We start from the raw sequence: 20,330 nt of genomic DNA on the forward strand, positions 1-20,330 counted from the left end.
TATGAGGTGCACAACGTAGCTGTGGAATCCCGTCATTATCAGGCTAATACAGTGGTTCCCAAACTTGGCAACTTTTAAGACAGAAGAGCTAGCTGGAGAATTCTGGGAGTTGAAGTCCACAAGTCTTAAAGTTGCCAAGTTTGGGAACCACTGGGCTAATACAATGAGAATCGAAGTGGGGTGACAGGAAGTCCAATTTGGTGGCAACCTCTTCTTCTGGCTTGGTTGCCCCAGCGTGGACCTGGTTGTTGGATTATCGGACACTTGGCCTTAAATTTGCGTTTGATGAAATCATTTACCATGAACTATGGCAAGAATCAGTTACCCTTTAACATTTAAAGATAAAAGTGGTTTTGCAGAAAAGTACAAACAGACTTAAGCCTTTAACAGCTGAAGTAGAAAATTTTATTTGGAGACTTGTACCTATCTCCTGCAGAGAACATCGTATCACCACACCTGGAGGGTCCATGGCAAATTCCTCCTATGCTAGAAGGTGCATTCAGCCCCACGTACTAATCCCACAATTCTTCAGCTATGCAAAGAACAGACACGTTAACATTTTACCCTCCCAACACCAAGAAAGCACACAAGGACCCTTCCCTCCCCCACAATCTGTGCTTGATCCCTCTCCCCCCAATACTGGCGGCCAGAGTTTGTTTGTGGGAAAGGTTGACAACACAACATCAAACCGCCAGCAGCAGATAAGGCTTTGCTCCAAAGAAAACGGACCAAGAAGCATGCAGGAGTTTGGGCTATGAAACCACCGTGCATTTCCAGTGACATCAAACCGCTGCAGTAAAGCATCCCAGGAGCCGGTCTTCCTTCCTTCAGGACTGAAGAAACAGCCTTGGGACTCAGATGGTGGCAGTTCCAACTGATGACACAAACACTTTTGCCATTTGTGCAGAGATGCATGTGCAAGGAAGGGACTGTGGACAAACGTGGAACTTAGTGGGCAGCTGCAGAGACCAAAGGATCTCTTCCAGTAATCTGCCATCTTCTGTGTGCTGTTACAGCACGCGGCTCACACGGCTTTCCGGTGATATTCTGGAGGTGCCACCTCATAGTCGCTTGCACTGAACAGTGCTGGAGAATTCTTGGCTAAATACCTGCGAAGAAAGGAAAAGACCAGTGTGACTCTAACACTGACCCCCAAAGAGGCCCGGCCTTGGGGACCTGGTCTCCATCATCACCTTCACAGCAACCCTACTCAGCATTTCCCTGGGTCACTGCTGTACCCACATCCCTCCTCCGGCTTTTGAAGAACTGAGACCAAGGGCCACCTCTGCTAAGGATCTCTCTGGAGCAGTGGAAATGGGGCAGGGAGAAGGGCCCCACACAAACCATTTCAAGTCCTTCAACACGATGCTGCTGCAGTGGCAACATACAATTTTCCACAACAAAGGGTGGTGCTGAGGGAGGAGAAAGTATGAAGAGGGGAAATGGAAACAATTCAGCTCCTACTTCTATTTCCACCTAAATATTTGTTCGAAGTAAGTCAAGCAATCTAGAAATGTTCTGTTCTTTCTGGCCATGCCATTTGTGGCTCTGCAGCTCATCTGGGGAATGCGGCTTCCTTGCCCACTCCTCACCCCCACCTTCCAGCCCATCAGACTTGCTTGGACAGGTGCCAAATGCTGCTTATTACTCTCCAAAAAATAGTGATCAAGAAAAAGCAGGATGCCTGCTGAAGACAAGGAATCAGCAGACAACTCCTTTGGCTTGAGGTGAGCTGAAACAGTACTTCAAGGGGCTCCAGCCTCGGCTCCCCAAACGAAAAGGGTTTGTCCAAACTTAGAAGGAGCAAGATGGATGGCACTCTTGCATCCACCTATACTAAAGTTCAATTTAGACTTGTCTGCAACTGTGCAGAGGCACTGGCATATCTCCATGCAAAGGGATTGATGGCTATGGGTAAGTTGCACACGGGCTAAGGTGCACATCTCCCAAATCTCAACAATACACAAGGTGGAGGTCTGCGTCCTGCATGTTAATTGGTTAATCTGACTTCCTGTTGGGAGGAAGATGGAAGGCAAGGCACACTGTGGTGTGAGCAGCCCCTGGCCAGCTTGATATTTGCAGAAGTATAAATGCAACAGTTAGCAACCATCTCCAAATGACAAGAGGCCTATATCCTTGAAGTCTAAATCAAGCTTTAAGCCACGCAAGGACCTGTGGAATAGTATTTGATACTTATTGTGAAATCAAACAAGCATCTCATCCAAGCTGGAGAGAGGAAATCCAAGCACAGGTTTTAATCTAGTTAATCTGTAGGAGACAGAAAAATGATGGCTGAGATTGTGACTGAAGGAAAGCCCACTGTTGCCCTGTCATCTTCTGGCTGCCTCTGCAGAGAGAAAAGGGTCTGAGACAGCCCAGCTTGCTTTCCTACAGATATGTCCTGGAAAGATCAGTGCCAAATGTCTAAGCAGCCACCTCTGTAGGCTCGGGCAGCTTTGCTACAGTGGCCTCCCTCTCCTGCCTCTTAAAGCCAATGTTTATGACAGGCCTAAAAGACACAGGGCCTGTCCCTTCTTTGGATCTCTAGAGAAACCAGGGAGGATTGGAAGAGCACCAGAGAATTATGATCAGAGAAGGGCAAACCTCACTCCCATTGTAAAGAGGGGCAGAAGACAAGCCTGTCAGAGGAAGCACTGCAAAGCCCTCCTTCAGCTAGGTAGCAAAACCAAAACCAGGTGCCTGGGACGGGGGAGGGCATGCCAGGCAGAGCTTCAGGTGAAAAGGACCTGGTGCAATGTCGCTCCCCCCTCCCCCCCCATCAAGAGAAGCCCATTGTTCTAATCCACAGTTAGACTTCTCAGAGCAAGAACTGGTGCCCTGGCTGCTGGTGGACTAAAACAAGGGTGGCCTGGGTGATGAGGACTGGCAAGGCAGGCGTCTTGATGGACTTCCTGAAGAACAATATAATTTTTTTTCAATCCATTTATTTCTGCGCATTCTGATTTCTGATTGAATTTCCTGAAAATTGGATCCACTTTATATATTCACCTCCTACATTCAAAGTGAAACTTAACATTATCTGAAACCACTTTAGAAAGGCACGAGGCACAAATGAACCTCCGCCTTAAAGCACCTGTTGGAACTTCAACCATTACCACATTCATGGTTGACATAGTTCTTTAGACTACTATTATTCTACTACTAGATAAAATCAATGTGTACCTTCATTAGGGCTGCATTTTATGAGTCAGTTCCAACTTTGCTGGACTGATAAATGTGTTTGAGGAAACAGGATATTCAAGTTGGAACTCAAGACAGTAGGTAAAAATGGCTTCACTGAATCATTAAACAATTATCATTTTGTATCTGAAATGTATGTTTGGTTTTTATTTACACAAAAATATAAAATTTCTATATTAACTATCTTGGGAGTTCTTTTCCAATAAGGAAAAAATAAATAATTACTTTAAATATAATGAAAATATGTAAGATCTCTTTACATCAGCTACCTGTCAAGATCTAAAGAGATCTTATATATTTACGTCTTTAAATTGGTGGTGAGGGAGGATCAGCCTGGGAAATAGAGACGCCTCTAGCAAGGCTGGCAGATGCAGGCGCTGGGCTCTGCGCTGCAATTCCGCATCCATCCCCTGGGAAATGGCAGCAGAAATCATATTGTGAAGTTCTGGGGGTAAGTTAAAGTCAGGCCCATCCTCGGGCCTGAGGCCTGCAGCCATGGGCGTGAAGGTGGTCGTGGGCTCTGAGCGCGACGATGCCTGAATTGTGGCCTGGCTGACCGCAGGAAGTTCTGGGGTAGATCGGGGCCCTAAACACCCTTCCTCTGCAGCTATTCCCAGAGTGTGGGAAGATCGGGGGGACCAACCTTGAATCCCTGCTGGAGGAAGCGAGAGAGCAGGAGAATGGCGTTCAGCCACCAATGTAGGAGGGGACCTGTTGGTAGCCCAGGAGCCTTGGCCGATGACTTGGCCCTATCTTTGCGCTTGGCAGATCTATCCGGGGCTGCCAATGGGGTGCGCGCCTTGTGGTTAGAGACCCTAGTTTTGAAGCCACGCCTCTCTGCTTCCTCTGTGTGACTCCACTTTCAACAAAATTGTGGCTCCATGGAAAACCTGCAAACAAGGCAGACGGGAAAGGCACCCACCTCCCCAGGTCTAAGTGCTACACTCCATCCTTGCCGAAACAACCTAAAGGGCGGGACCTGGAGGCTTCCCCATGCTATGAGAATACAGTTTAGGTAAGTCCAACTGTCATTCTCCATAGGGAATGGGGAAATCTCCAGGATTGGGAGATGCCAAAGCTACCCCCCAAGGGAGGGAAATTAAGAAGCATAAGAAGGCAGCTTCCAAGACCCTCTGCAAAACCCTGTGCCCAAATAAAGCTTCAGTCAAAGCAGGTAGGTATCAAGACGGCAGTGTTTGATGAATGGCATGGGCAATGCCCAGGCAGCCGCTCGACAGATGTCTTCAAACGGAGCCTGCTGAGGTCGCCACACTCATCGAGTGAGCAGTGATGCCAGCTGGCACCTGAACGCCCTTTGCCTGATAAGCAGTGGAAATTGCTGCCCTAATCCAGCACCTGATGGACCCTTAGGAAGAAGATTGAAAGGACAAAAACAGTATGTAAAGAAGGAGGATTCTTTGTGTTGTGTTTGTTTTGAAAATTTAAAATAAAAAAACTTTTAATAAAAAAAAGAAAACTGCAGGGACTAGTCCAGGCAATTGCCAAGTACGAACACCAACGGGAAGGCACAACCCCCCCCCCCTCCCCTGGTCACATCACCGTTTAAAACACCGATTTGATGGAGCTAAGCTCAATTCAAAGATGTTATTAACTTTCTACTTTCTCTTTAAGTATATTTTGAACTGTTTTTGTTAAAGATTTATACCTTGTATTGGTTCTAGAAAGTCAGGGTGGGGGAAGGTTGGGGTGGGGGTGGGGGGGAGGGTGGGAGGGAGTGGAGTTTACTAAGTTGGAGGAGGGGTGCTGAATGATTTTACATGTATACTGCTATTTTTTCTTTTTTATGTATATTGAAATGGAATTATAAATACCATCAACACAAAAGTGAGTTTGCTCAGAAGCTGAAAAACACCAAGTGAATTAGAGGAAGAGTGGGAAGCAGAGGAGAGAAGAAAGACAGGAAGAGAGGGATAGGAGAGAGGGTGAAGGGGGAAGATGAGGTGTATAAGGAGGAGTGGTAAGGGGAGAGAGTAGAAGGAGAAAGGAAGGGGAAGTAGAGTAGAAAATGATGGAGGGAAGACAGGATGTAGAAAGGGGGAGGAGAAGGGGGAAGAAAATGTCGGATAAGGTATAAATATGGTGTATGGAGAGCAGAAGAGCCAATAACTGGGTTTTTCTTTTTCTTTTTTTCCTTTGGTAGTTGATGGTAAGATGAATTGATGTAAGTACTTAATAATACAACTTGATAATGACTATGTAATAGTATACATGTGATTATATGCTATGAAAATGGAAAATAAAAACTTTTTATGTGAAAAAAACACCGATTTGATGCTACAAATGAGCTAGGGAACTCTGGGGTTTCCTACCCCCCTCCGCCCATCTCCTCTCACTGGAAAATAGCAACCACTGAAGAGATTTTCTAAATTAATGGCCATGTCTCACAAGGCAGACCATCCAGGACCAAGACAGGCCAGTCCTAACATCACATGCTGGTGTGGTAGCTTTGCCTGGATCTTGGTGCTGTCTTTGCAAACCATGAGTACCAACATACTTCGCTCTTGAGAGGTTAAAAGTAATCTTTATACGTACTTTAGGAAGTCGTGCAAATAATTCAACAGCAAAGCCAAGCTCTTCTCATCAAGAGGTGTGTAAGCAAGCATTGCTCCAATCCTGACTGTTTCAAACACACAAGAAAAAGATGCATCAAGGAAAACAAGTTTACAGGCTTCTTGGCAGCAATCATTCCAACCCTAAGGTTTTACCTGAACTTGAGGTGAGGTAGTTCAGTACCTGCTGATTTTTTTGGGGGGGGGGATCCAGAAATAGGGGGAGTGCTTGCGGGAAAGTGGCTGATGCCCTGCTTTGTCTAACAGGCAGACTTTCTCCAGCTGAGAGGGCCAGAGATGCTGTGTGAGAGATCAGCCAGCCCCAACCACTTCCTTCTTTCCTGTCCCCAGCCCCCTAGTCCTGCCCATCTTACAGAACTGCCTCCAACTTTCTATCAACTGTCAGCTAGATTGAAGTTGCCTGGCAATGAGATGAGGAACCTTTCTTCCCAAAAAGGACCTTGAGTGCTAAAAAAAATAGTTCTTAGCGTCTCAGTCATGCCAACTATCTGCACCCTGCCAATGGCACTACCTATGCCAACTATCTATCCTATCTAACTTATACCCATCTATTTCCTGAGAGTAGGAAAATACGGAAGAAATTAGGGGAAAGCAGTAATTAGCAGAAGTCAGAACTTCTTAGGCAGTAGAAAAGGAACTTTCCTTTGCTGGAAACCCCCTTTGGTTTTCCATCTAGAGGAATGAAGAAAGCTTGATTAGGAAACAGCTTCTCTCAGGATTACCGGATATTCCCATCTTGCTACCACAGGCCTTCAATTGGCCTTACAGCTTTGCAACATGGACAGCTTTAAAGGAGGCTTAAAAGTAATGCAAATAGGGGGAGGTAAGATCTTGACAGAGGCAATGGCATGTGTAGAAAATATGCACAAGCCAGAACAGATTTCTCCATAAAGACGGTTTATGCTCTTGTGCATAAAATGTGATCCATACCGAACAACCGGAGGAGGTGCGGCGCTCCATAGACCTGGGACATGGGTGCGTCTGGATGATCCGCTAAGATTTCTGCGTATTGTGGCCGCTCAAATTTATACAACAGTTGGGTCCCCAGCATAACGTTGAAGTATTCTTTGATGCCTGCCACCACTTCATTCACAGCATATTCTCTGATGCATAGCCAGAATAACAACAACAACAACAACAGAAGATGTGGTAAGAGACCATGGAAAAGAGACAGCTTTCTTGAGCCCCAACAGGTATGCCCAAAGGACAGGCTCAGTGACTCAGTGGGCAGGGGTGGCACTGCTGCAAGCCATACGAGGCCAATGGCAAGACTGGCATCCTTTTGTAAGGATGTTGGGAACAGGGCTGGATAGGACGGCATTTGGTTTTCCTGAGAGTGGAGAGCTTCAGGTGGATGTAGGGAGAGGATATCTTTTGCCAGAGGTGCTGGGGAGAGCTGAAAATGATGGGTCATTCAAGAGACAGGAGCTCCGTTCCTCCGGGTCCTCAATCTCACTGCAGTTAAGCATTACAGTTGACAAGCAGCAACATTTTGAAAAGCGTCTGCACTTGGAAGGAAGAGAGATCCAGGGGAAGCCCAAGGGAAGCCCATCTGGCTCCAGGGATGTCTTCCATTCAACAACCTCCTGCGGATGGAAGCAGCCTGCCCTAACCTAGCCCGATTCCCCACAAAGGAAGTGCCTTGGATCTGCCAGAAGTTACCACTCTTACTATGAACAGACCCAGAGAACAAGCTGGTCCTCAGAATCAGCACTTCACTAGACTGATGACTCAAGCTGCCATTGCTACTCTGCATTTATTTATTTATTTATTTAGTAGATTTATAGGCTGCCCAATCCCGGAGGATTTAGCAGGGAGGAGCCTGAAAAGAGTTGGACGGTGGCATGTAGGTAGCAAAAAAATCCCACCTAGATCTAATATAGGCTAGTTCCAAGATGTTTGAGGGTGTGTGCCTTTAAACAGCCTCCTATTGTTGCTTCCCCAAAGCAAGAGAACCTCTCCCCACTCAGCTTCCTTCCCAAGAGCTGCGCCAGGACATGGACTTGTGGTCAACAGATGACTAGCCTGCCCTTCAGGACCAACCAGCTGCTCAGCCTCTGTTCCTCACTTGTTATCTGTGTTTCCTCGGGACTTCTTGTAGTTTGCATAGTCCTCTAAAATTGAGTCAACATTCTTCTTGGCCGGAAGGTAGAAGAGCTGAGAAAAAAGCCAGACACCATCAGAGGCTGACATCAGCCCAGAAGACTGACCCAGAAGACATTTAAAACATAAATACCCATCACCAAACTGAAACACAGAGAAGCAGCCAACTAACTAAAGGCACAATTTCAAACTCACCTGCTTTTGCCGTGTAATCAAATCCCAGTCATCTACAAGCCACGGTTTCAGCTCTTCTGGTATTTTTACCTTTACTTCAACTCTGTTCATAAAAGTTTCTTCCTGAAGAAACAGAAATGCAAACTTTAAATTCTGGAATACTAAATTTGAGTTGGATGCAACTCTATGTACAAACATCTCATTCATCCAGGTCAAGGTTGTCCAAAAGGTGCTTTTGTTTTAAAGGCTTTTCTGACTTTTTTTAAAGACGTTTTTCTTCCCATATAAGAAGCTTCTTCTTCTTAGTTAGAACTGAAGAAGTTTCTTGGATGAGTCTCAAACAATGATTGCCTTTAAAATAAAAGCACCTTTGGGACTCAGTGTACAAACAAACCTTCCAAAATTAAGCAACCGAACAGGAAGGGCTAAGCGCTGCCTTGGACCCAAAAGGATGGCCAAGGGTTGATGCATAAGGGCTCCAAATGAAGATCTTTTACAGAAATACAAGAATTGTCTCTGCTAATATGCAAATAATAACACCGTTCAAAAGCCATCAAGGAACCTATACCAAGAACCCACCAGCAAAAGTCAGCAACAGAAGAAAGAATCAAGCTACGTATTTCTTGGAGTTCTCCCCAAGAAGTGATCAGAGGGTTCAACAATTTGCCATACATTTTTCCTAGCACTTAGTTTGGAGCCCCAGTGCTGAAAGAAGGAAATGGCAAAGCACTCAGTCAGGGGAGCCCGGGTGACACTCCTGAAACTTCCTCCTGGGCTCCCAAAGCAGAAGCAGGTCCCAGCGAAGACAGAAATCTGCCAGGGAGCCAGGTGCAGCTGGGCCTGGCTGCCTCCCGGGACAACTGGCCATGGGCAAATACCTACACTTTCCACCGTAGGATCTACTCGAGCTCTTTTCTTCCTGGGAGGCTGAGGGTTTTCACTGGAGCCACTTCCCTCGCCAATTCCTGGAGCTAATCATAGAAGCAGAAAGATTAAGGTGGTTTTTAAAGCTAGGCATTTAAAAAAACTGCACTCCCTACATGCTGCTTCAGAGCAGACAAATGTCATAGAAGACTGCCCTTTCCATTATGCAATGCTTTTAAACAATTACCAACAAAACCTCCGTGCAAAACAAGTTTTTTTTTGCTCCATTATTCAGTATTATTGAGAACAACTGCAAAGTGTTTTTAAATGATGCAATGTCTGAGTTGATTTTGATCCAAATCATATCAGGCAATTCTCTCACCTTTCTCTTATACATATGAAACAATGCCTCTGCCATGTCACGATCAAATAGAATGCCTATAGGTTCAATCTTTTTGCCAACACTTTTAACAGAAGTAAATGTGTTTACGGTTGATCTGTTCACAAGTTAATCTGAACTAAGAGTTGAGGGATATCAACATTTTAAACCTGTTTAAGTGTATCTTTTCGATCTTTAGGAGACATCTTCGGACAGCGCTGGCTCTTTGGCTTTGAAACGGAGATGAGCACTGCCCCCTAGAGTCAGGAATGACTAGCACGTATGTGCGAGGGGAACCTTTACCTTTATTTTTTCCCCACTTCTGGATACACTGAGTTTCCAGGCATCACTGCCACCAGCTGAAAATGAACTGATAAACATAGTATACAACCATTAGGTCAGCAAACATTCCAGAGTATGACACTGCTGAACAAACGGTGGTTACCACTGGGCCTCGGAATTCCCATTGCTACAGGATCCCAATCTGGGTTCTTGGCAACCCGTTGCATTTACAACTTGATCAAAGCATCCTGCGACCATGTGATCATCATTTTCAAACTTCCCTGCTGGCTTCCCCATTGACCTCAGAGGTCAATGGGGAAGCCAGCAGGAAAGGACACAAATCACTGGGGTAAGTCTCACAGCTTGCATTCCCTCCCCCTCTCCTGCAGCCTCGCACATTCTCCCCAATCCACATGGCACTCCTCATGCACCCTCCCTGCTCTACCCTGCACACCTTCTCATACACACTTTGCCAACCCTTTCTTGCATGCCACACCTCTTCTGTTCCCCCACTCAAAGCAGCCACTTGCCTGTCTATAGGCCTGGCACTCACAATTTCCTGCTGTTTTCCCTACGGACTTTGGTTGTAGGTAGCTAGCAGGAAGTTACTGCACTTAACAACAGCAGGATTTGGTTAAGAGCAGCAATTAGGACTTCAGGGACTGCCATTGCTAAACAATGCAGTAATGCTTTACAACCATGTTACTTAGCAATAGAAATTCTAGTTCCATTTTAAGTCAAGGACTATCTGTACTGCTAGAAGGCCTAACACAGAAATGCAAAAAGCATACCCTAGGGGACACTTTCCACTATTCTATGACCTCAGAGGGCTCCTTTTCATCAAGCAAGGATCAAAAATTATAATTATCGTGGCAGGGTATGTTGAGGAGCTTAAAGAGCAAATGGAATGCCTTAAATCTGAAAACAGCTTACCAGCTTTGTGAGAGCCAGTGTGGAGTTAAAAGTAAAGTATAGGCAAAACCTCAATTCCACCCTGAGTACAGTGGGTGACATTTAATATTCTCTCTGCAGCAAACACAAATTTCTTTGTACCGAGTTTAATTTGAGAATTGTTTTGACAGGCAAGTTAAGTTACTTCCATATTTTTAAAGTCTCTCCTCTGGGATAAATATTCAAGAGCCTTGTAAAAGTAAAATGATTCTTACTTTTCTGTTTGTTCTTCTTGGTCTTCCTGCCAAAGAGAAAAGGAGACCTGTTATTGCCTGTGCAAAGCAGTTCCACTGACTTTATTTCCTTTTTATTGTTTTTTTCATCACTCGTATCAGTTTGACTAATTCTTAACAGTTCTAGCTAAGAATTAATTGAAATGCTGCTTTTCCAAAGCCCACATTTTAAAAGGACACATTTTGCACAACTGTTTGAAGATGAATTCTTACTACTACTAGCAAAATACAAAATTTAACCAACTAAAGAGCCTACAAAGATAGTGCATTTTCCTCATTTGTCAGGCCTTCACCTGTAGTCATAGAATCAAAACAAATATTACTAGCAATGTAAGAGTACTCTGTGGCAGCGGTTTTCATTCTATTCCAGCCTAATTATTCTTTCACCATTTAATGAAAACTTTGAATCATACACCACCAAAAACTTAAGGATGTTAAATACAGTTTGATCAGGTTAATTATTATTCTGCATAGCAGTAACTGCATTTCTTGATTATGCCAGCTGATTGGAATAGCTTGTTGCTTTTCCTAACTTCATCAACATTCTATACTCGCAGCACAAGTTGGACTTTGCTTGAACTTCCACTCAGTTTGGGGGTTGTTACTGCATCATGTAGAGCAACATCTGAATATTATTCCAAATTCGCAGATCTAGAATTAAATGAAGTTTATCGGTTTAAAAGGGGACAACCCACTGATTATCTAAGGGGGAAAACTCATGAAGAACACTTTGAGTCATTATAAATTCTGAATTCCAATAGTGTTTGCTCTGCTGAGTAAAATTCAAAGAATAATACAGGTAGTCCTCTACTTATAACCAAACTGAGCCCAAACTTTCCATTGATAAACAAGACAGGTAGTGAATATTGCCCTGTTTTACAACCTTTCTAGCCACAGTGTTAACTGAATCTAGTTTCCCCATTAACTTTGCCAGAAAGTTACAAAAAGTGATCACATGATATTGGGACACTGCAACTGTCATATGCCGGTTGCCAAGGGTCCAAATTTTGATCACGCGACCATGGGGATGCTGCAACAGTAATAAGTGTGAAAATGGTCATAAGTCTCTTTTTTCAGTGCCATTATGACTTTGAATGGTCAGTAAATGAATGATTGTTAAGTCAAGGACCACCTGTATGACATTACTTTTTAAGAAGTTCATCATATTACAGAGACAGCTTTAACTAAACTGCACAGAAAATCTAAAGAAGCAAGGAAATCTGGATTTTAGGATGCAGATCTTGTGTGCCATTCCATCCTTAACTCACCGTGTCGATATTGCAGGGGTTTCCAAACTGCAAACGGTGTGCGCTCCGTCTCGCCTGAAGAATCTAGGCACAAATGGGGATTCAGTTAAGGAGAGAGCATCAGAGCACTCGGTTTCGCTTGAAAAAACAGTGCCAGAGTTAACAAGACAACAATCCTACAGACTAACATTGCCAGGCCTAAAAAAGGTTTAGCGTTATTTAACCCAGTTAAGACAAGTGACTCTTTGCATGGTGCTTTTTCCATCTAAAGGTTGGAAATTCCTGAGGGGAACTTCAAGCTTATAAAAGGTTTTTTTTCATAGAAGGTCAGACAGGAACTGCTGCTGCTAAGGTCTCCAACAGACAAACAATTCCTTTTGAAATCAGTATCAGTACTGTAACTGCCACTGATGCTTACTAAACAGGGTTCTACATAGAGAGAAGATCCACACTCAAGAAACTACGCAGCATTCTAGAAGTGACAATAGGGAAGTTTGCTCATACGTTCTACTTCGTGAAAACCAGCTGAAGTCACCTAAAATTCAACTGAATTTGAAATATGAAAGGAAATATCCAGATGATCACTCCATCAAATGAGGCCCATTTAGGATGCCCAGTCAGAAACAGACCCCAGGATTCATGACTCAGGAATTCTCTGTCGTCAGCTAATCTAAACATTAAAGATTTCCAGATTTGAAAAGTGGCTCGCACTTAAAGAAATGTGAGGAAAATTCACCAACAGCTAAATTGTCTAAACTGCCTAAACATTAAAAATTGTTGGGATCCAAGCTCCAAATGATGGCAGGTTGCTGCTCAATGCAAAATGTATGTGGCTTATAATGTGATAATAAAGGCCTTCCACATAAAATCTACACTTTTACTCGGAGATCCATAGATCTAAACAAAACTATAATAGGAAAGCAGTTTGGAAGGGGTTCCTTTATATTCACCTAACAACCATTTAAAGAGCAAAGATTTCGGAACAGAGACACAAAAACTGCATTTTCTGGTGCAATATTCACAAACAGGGAGTCATTTTAGGATGTGAATATATGATTATGATCTCCTAGATGAAAGAGTTCAAAGAAAAATAAAATAAGATTTTCTTACACTTCAACATTTTTCTGCTGGAGTCCAGAGGTTTTCTTGCCTGGAGCAGCCCCTCTCATCTTTCCTTCTGCATACTGTTCCCTTTCAAAGGAAGGAAGCAAAGACATTTTAATTAGACACACAGGCACGTCTCTCTAAGCATGCAAATAGTGCATTAGGAAAAGGATTGCAGCACCTTCCAAAGAAGCTTCTTGGCTTCTCCTGCTGCTGGTTTGAGAGGAGTTTGCACTTCTTTGAGGACCATGTGGCCCTCTTATTCCAAGAACAAGGCAGGAGGGGTACCAAACTACAATGTGCACAATCACAATCATTATTGGATTGCAGCTTAAATGAAATAAATTCAGTTAAAATGACTACTCTCATAAACATAAGACTCTTAACTCTCTTTTTACCTAAAACCAAGATAGGGATTATAGGCTTGAGAAAAATTGGGAAAGCAGTCTAACCTTTAAGTAAAGGACTTAAGCTCCCCCCCCCCCCCCCCACAATCCCTTCCTCCACAGGGAGTATCTATTTATAGCTCAAAGTAATCTTTGCACATCAGCCAAGGGGCTGCCTACAAAGGAGGAAGCAGCCAGGCTGGGTGTGGGTGGGTGTCCACGAAACACGTCTCCTCCAAACAAGATGGGTGGCAAATACATTTAATAAATAAAAACCAAATAAACCCTCCAGACTAGATGAGCTGGCGCCATTTTAAGATTATTATTTTTGGTTTTGTTTCTTGCCATATGCTCACATCATCCCCAAAATTAAAACAAAATCAAGGCATAAGTTTAAAGGATTATGGATGTTTTACTTTCCCAGGATGTCAAAGAATAACATATTGAACAATATGAGAAAGAGGACAAAGGAAACAACAAGCAGTTAGCAGGGAACTCTGAACCACGAACCATTGTATTCTAGAATAAGGCAAAAGCCAAACAACAGGCAGGGGGTGGAAATAGAGGCATTCTGGGTTCCCACAATTGTTAGAACAGGCTGGACTTATTGCTTCTCTTCTGTCAAATAAGGAGGCAGCAGGTGGCCTTTTGTTCCTCTAGTGCAAAGTAAAGCAAGAGCCCCCCCCCCCTCCCGAGGGAAAACCCAATTTGGCTGTCAAAGTGATGCATTCCGGGCAGCTCACCTCCTTAAAAACAAGCATGATTTCTAGCATCCTAGAAATCATCATAAACTCAAAAAAACTGATAAACTAGTGGCAATGTCAACAAAAATGTTTTTGTTGGGGTTCCTTGGAAATTCCCTGCAAGGGTTTTGTAGAAAAAGGATTAAAAATAAAGAAGCGTAGAACTGCTGTAGCTTAAATGCTTTCAAACATGAAACTGTTTTAAAAACCTCAATCTATACATCATAGAACACCATCAGAGTTGGAAGGGACCTTGGAGGTCTCCTAGTCCATCCTCCTGCTCAAGCAGGAGTCAGACAAATGGCCATCCAGCCTCTTCTTAAAAGCCTCCAGTGATGAGGCGCCCACAATGTTTGAAGGCCAGCCGTTCCATTGCTTCATTGTCCTGTTGGGAAATTTCTTTTAGTTCTAGATTGTCTCTCTCTTTGATTAGTTTCCATCCATGGTTTCTTGTCCTGCCTTTTAGTGCTTTGGAAAACACATTGACCCCTCTTCTTTGTGGCAATCAGAGATATTGAAAGACTATCTTGTTGTCCTAGTCCTTCTTTTAATTAAATTAACAAACCCAATTCCCATAAGCATTCCTCATACCTTTATCCTCTAGCCCCCATTAATCTTTGTTGCTCTTTTTTGCAATCATTCCAAAGTCTCAATATCTTTATACTGTGATGACCAAAACTGGATGCAAATTATGCCAACTGTGGTCTTACCAAAGTCTTATAAAGCGGTACTAACACTTCATATGATCTCGATTCTGTCCCTGTTAATGCAGCCTAGGATTGCATTGGCATTTTTGGTGGCTGCAGCACACTGCTGGCTTCCATTTAAGTGGTTGTCCACTAGTACTCCAAAATCTCTTTCAGTCGTTGCTATTGAGCCAAGCTTCACCTTTTCTAGCACAATTCTCAAATACAGCTCATTGTCTGGAATCTGCACTGTGTATCAGACATTAACACAATTGAACGAGTCAAGAGATATTTCATGAGAAGAGTACTCCATTCCTGTACTTGCAACAGAATATTTTATGCTCAAAATTTTGGGCTTGGGCAACCTAGAACTACGCCGCCTACGGTCTGACCTAAGCATAGTACATAAAATTATCTGATAAAATGTCCTACCTGTCAATGACTACTTCAGCTTTAACCTCAACAATACACAAGCACACAACAGATATAAACTCAAGGTAAACTGCACCAAACTCGATTGCAGAAAATATGACTTCAGCAACAGAGCGGTCAATGCCTAGAATGCTCTACTTGAATCCATTGTTACATCCTCAAACCCCCCATAACTTTAACCTTAAACTGTCTACTGTTGACCTCATCCCTTTCCTAAGAGAGCCGTAAAGGGAGCGTACATAAGTGCACCAGCACACTTAAAGTCCCTGTCCTACTGTCCCCATTTATTTGTACCCATTTCCTGTGTTCTTATTCATGTTTATTCTTATTCCGGTAATCTTGTACATGAGTGACAAACTAAATAGATAAATAAAATAATTCTATACATGTAAATCAGTTTTTGTTTTGTTTTGTTTTTTTGCTGAAGTGTAAAACCTTACTTTTCTCTACACTGAGTTTCATTTTGTTAGTTAGGGCCCAGTCTTCAAGTCTCTCCAGTTCCATCTGGATCTTGATCCTACCTTCTGGGGTGTGGCCAATTCTTACCAGCTTGGTGTCATCTGCAAATTTCATGTGTTCCCTTTTGGTTCCATCATCTAAATCATTTATGAAAATATTGAAGAGTACTGGTCCTAAAAGAACAATCTTGGGAGCAATGTTCCCTCTAATTTTTTTTTAAGGTTTAAATTTTTAACCAAAATGTCTTTTAAACTCTGTATTATCTACCTAATGTTAATCATGCTTGCTCATTTTAGTTCCACTTATAAAAATAAATTTACTGGACCAAAATTGAAGCCAATATAGAAAATATTTCAATTAAAGCCAACAAACAGGTTGGCTTTAAACTTCCTATAATTAAAATATCAAGCTGTATTCTCTGAAGTCAGCCATGTTCATTACTATACCTACATTTCTCTATTTGCCCCAAAGGATTTAAAAATATCTTGAAAATAAAGAGAAAAAAACTTTTTCTAGAATAAAGCTTAAACAAGTAAATAGGAAAAAAGACATAAACACACACAATAGATTATGTCCATTACTTCACTTTGTAATTCTTCTGTATAAACCAATCCTCTCCATTCCATTAAATATGTGCCCACAACAGACTTTAATATTTGTATGTGTTTAAGTATGTATAAACATACATGTTCAAGCAGATATACCTCCTAATCATATACTGCAACAGTAAGAGCAATAAAGTTTATATTCATTAATCAAATTTATATAGCCACACATCTATCTCATCCAAGGCAACTCTTAGACATATTAGACAACTTCCACTCCAATCTTCTCTTTTGGATGCCCGCCTCGCCCACTGCCAGGAGAGCCTCCCTGACACTGAGCCGGAGAGCCTCATTCTGATGCAGCCCCAGACAGGAACAGTGCATGAAGTTGTGACACTCCCAATGAAAGCACAGGAGACCCACTTGGAGAGATCAATGGGATCTTCTAGTCCAGAAACCCAATGGTGACCTCATACTACTTGCAACCGGTAAGGTATTTACTTTACAAACAAGCAAATCAAAATAAGAATCAGAAAGGAGGTACTGATAACATCTTCAGAAATGTATCTTGATGTAGGACCAAATCCCTTCCTAAAATGAAAAGCCCACCAGTAAAACAGTACGGAAACCGCCAGAGTCAAACTTCCTCAAGAAAATGAAAAAAAAAAAAATGTTTGCCACGAAGGATGCTGGACAATTGGAAACCGTTGCCTCTTTAGCGAAGGGGGAAGCACCCGATTCCCCCTTCTCCCCTCCTGGATAGATTAGTGGAGCGTGAGAAGAACTTTTAAAGTATCAATTCTTAAATCCTCCTTTATCGGAGAATCTTTGAATGCCCGGTTGCAAATAAAATCTTCAGAGGCGGACTGACTCTGGATACCTTCCTCCTGGCCCCGGAAAGTAAAAGCCACTAGGGCAGGGCGCCCCGCCTCTCCTCGCCCGCCCCCTCGCGCAGCGCCCCATCCGCTGGGCTGTGCCGGAACGCAGGTGCCGGACCCTCCCCCCACGCCTGCTCGCCCCTCTGCGGACCAGGTTCAAGTTAGGGGTGCCGTGGAGGGAGGGGGGAGCAGGTCGAAAGCCGCCACACAGAGGGGGCGGCGGTGGAAAGGCAGCCAACCAGCTGGCCACCGCCAGCCCCGCTGCTCTTCCCGCCCCCTTCCCAGCCCCACAGCCCAGCGGTCGCAGCAGAAGCAGCCCCGGGTCTCCACTGCCTCTCCCCGCATTTTCTGGACGGGGTCTTGCAGGAAGGAATCCCCTCTCCAAGGGATCCCCCGAACATGGACTTGAAGAGCCGTGCTCTTCAAAACAAGTCTGGGGAGGTCCTTTGCAGGCGGCCAGTTCTAGCCGCCTGCAAAGGACTTCCCGACGTTTGCTTTACAGAAATCTCTGCGCGGCAGATAGAAACTGCTGTGCGGGGTTTTCTTGCCACATGCGCGGCCGCACACCTTAGAGGGAACAGTGCTTGGGAGTACCCCACTGCTTACTTCCCTCCATGTAGATGTAGTGCCATTAAGGACTACACATTGTGTGCTGTTCGTCAGCCAGTTACAAATCCATCTGGCGGTGTTGTTTATCCCACATGTTTGTAATTTACCAAGAAGGCTGTAGTCTGCTTTGCCAAATGACTTACTGAAATCCAATATACTATGTCCACAGCATTTCACTGGCCCACTAATTTGGTCACTTTATCAAAGAACAAAATAAGAGTTGTTTGGCATGAACTATTTTTGACAAACTCATATTGGTTTCTGTTTATAACTTTGCTTCCTTGTGGATGTTCGCAGATCTGTTGCATGATTATCTTTTCCAGGATCTTTCAAGGTATTGCTGTCAGGCTGATTGGTCTTTAGTTTCCTGGATCTGTTTTCCCCGCAACTCTCAGATTGATCCTGCATGCTTTAAAAAGCACCTAAAATATCACACTTGGTGCCATTCAAATGCTGAGGTATGAACATATTGGGTGAACACACTACAAATGGCAAATAATTGTCAATTGTGTTAGTAATCACAAGTCTCCATGAGGAAACTGAGCCTCCTGTTGTTGAGTGTCTCTTATTAAGTCTCAGTCCTGCCTCAGATGCCTCTCACCTGTCAACAAAATTGCTGGATGCACAGAAATGGTTCTATTAGATAATACTTACTGATTGGCCTTTTGAAGTTCTTTCTGCTTCTGCAGATTGGTGTCGACGTATTTGAGGACTCTGCTTTCTGGAACCCATTCATCCCAGCTGAAAGAAAACGGGACAGCTTTTGGACCACCTAACCAGGGCTGTAAGTTCATCAAATGGGTGCAACCTTTATTTATGGCTAAGGATACAGTAGCTAGAATAACCCTAACACCTAAATCAGAACCAAATTATAGGTAATCCTTGATTTACCATCATCCATTTAGTGACGTTCAAAGTTGCAATAGGACTGAAAAAATTATTTGCAATCTGATTTACACTTATGACTACTGCATCAACCCAATAGCCATATGATCAAAATTCAGCCGCTTGACTACAGGCACCTGCTCATAACAGTGGCAACATCCTCTGATTGTGCAATCACCTTCCCAGCCTAGTTTAGCAATTATAGGGGGAGGGGGGAGATTAAGATCACTTGTGGCAGTTTTAAGAACCACCTCTCTTAGAAATGGAAATTGTGGATGTAAGTCGAGGACTCCCTGAAACCCATTTTTCAGATATGTACAATCCTGTGAATTTTATTTTTCATCAAGTAAAGTTAAGGTCTAGTGCAATAGTTTGGATTAGACAAATCACTTCCAGAAGAGTTCCGAGCGGGGAAGACTGGCAGCCTGTACAGAGGAAGAGCAATGAGGAAAACTGGGGGAAACGTCGAAGGTCTCGGAGGGGCAGACTTGTCCGGCGTAGGTCCAGGCGGCAGAAGCTGCGGCCAAGGAGGCAGCCCGCAGACGGTCCCCGGGGGGCTTTCCCAGGAGAAGAGGCGCCTCAGCTTCCCGAGGGCCGGACAGGCGCCAGGGGAGACTCCGACTCTGGTCACACTTGGCCAGCCTTCCTGCCTGCTCCGACGCCGAGGCTGAAGGGCCCGGGCGGCGCCCCGGAGCGAGCCAGGGGAGGGAGGGGGAGGCGGGGGGGGGTCGCGGGGACTCACTTCTTGTTCCAGCCGCTGTAGTGGATGAAGTACTTCACCTGCTTGTCCTTGATGGCCACCTTCACGCACTGGGGGGAGGAGAGGCGTTAGGGGGGCGGCCGCCAGGCAGGGCTCGGCTCCGGGGAGGCCCGCGGCCTTCCTCCGCGCCCGGCCGAGCCGGCAGCCCGGGGCAGCCCGGCGGCCTCCCATCGGGGTGGGCGCGAAGGAAGGGCCGCCACGTACCTTGGCTTCGTACAGGAGAGGCCCGTGGAAGCACAGCACCCGCTCACCTGCGCGGAAACGGGCGTTAGTGGCCGGGCCGGGCCGGCGCGGGAGCCGCGGAGGGAGGCAGGGAGGGTGGCCCGCCCGCCCGCCCCGCGGCCAAAGGGGAAAGCCCGCCCCCGCCAGGCCGCGCCGCCTCTCACCCTCTTGGAATTTAGGCTTCGGGTCTTGCTTGGGCGCCATTTAGGAGCGACTCGGCCTCCCCCGCCCGTCGCCGCCGCCGCCGCATTATGGCAAGAGGCGAAGCGGTGCGCCTGCGCACGGAGCCCCGCCCACGGCCCCGGGGCATGCCGGGAGCGGTAGTCCTTCGGAGGGGGCGGGTGCTCCGAAGGGACGGGACTGTAGAAAAGCCCCGCGGGGATTTCACGGCGGCGCTTCCCGGAAGCCTCGGCGAGATGCGGATCGTTCCCCGTCCGCTGCAGGCTCTGCCCTCGGTGCCTTGTGGGGAGCCCGGCTTCAGCTCGGGGGCGCTTTCGGTTCTGTCGGGTTGGGCCCAGGGTACGCAACTCACACACACCCCTCCCGCAAAAACGACCCACTCGCCCAGGGCGGGTCTGAAGAAAGTCGCCCTCTTC

At 45.0% G+C, this 20,330-nt stretch overlaps 1 protein-coding gene across 3 annotated transcripts; it reads right to left on the reverse strand.

The window, feature by feature from the left end:
• Positions 1 to 382: 382 nt before the first annotated feature.
• On the reverse strand, positions 383 to 20,028 carry MORF4L1 (mortality factor 4 like 1). Of its 3 annotated transcripts, XM_014070936.2 has the most exons (13): positions 19,899 to 20,028; positions 19,717 to 19,763; positions 19,495 to 19,562; positions 18,522 to 18,608; positions 13,136 to 13,216; positions 12,047 to 12,109; positions 10,761 to 10,786; positions 8,952 to 9,040; positions 8,091 to 8,192; positions 7,861 to 7,949; positions 6,723 to 6,895; positions 5,755 to 5,839; positions 383 to 1,109 (listed from the first exon to the last, which is right to left on the reverse strand). In XM_014070936.2, exons 1-13 carry the CDS (start codon positions 19,936 to 19,938, stop codon positions 1,025 to 1,027), a joined length of 1,035 nt encoding a protein of 344 aa, XP_013926411.1. In that variant the 5' UTR covers positions 19,939 to 20,028; the 3' UTR covers positions 383 to 1,024. The 3 variants fall into 3 exon arrangements, with proteins under 3 accessions (XP_013926411.1, XP_087560570.1, XP_013926413.1); XM_087704444.1 differs by lacking the exon at positions 5,755 to 5,839; XM_014070938.2 differs by lacking the exon at positions 19,717 to 19,763 and having other exon boundaries at positions 19,899 to 19,998.
• Between the last annotated feature and the right edge of the window lie 302 nt (positions 20,029 to 20,330).

Source organism: Thamnophis sirtalis, unplaced genomic scaffold (genome assembly GCF_051295495.1).
Source record: "Thamnophis sirtalis isolate CommonGarterSnake01/CBP01778 unplaced genomic scaffold, rThaSir2_p1.2 scaffold_2, whole genome shotgun sequence".
NCBI lineage: Eukaryota > Metazoa > Chordata > Lepidosauria > Squamata > Natricidae > Thamnophis > Thamnophis sirtalis.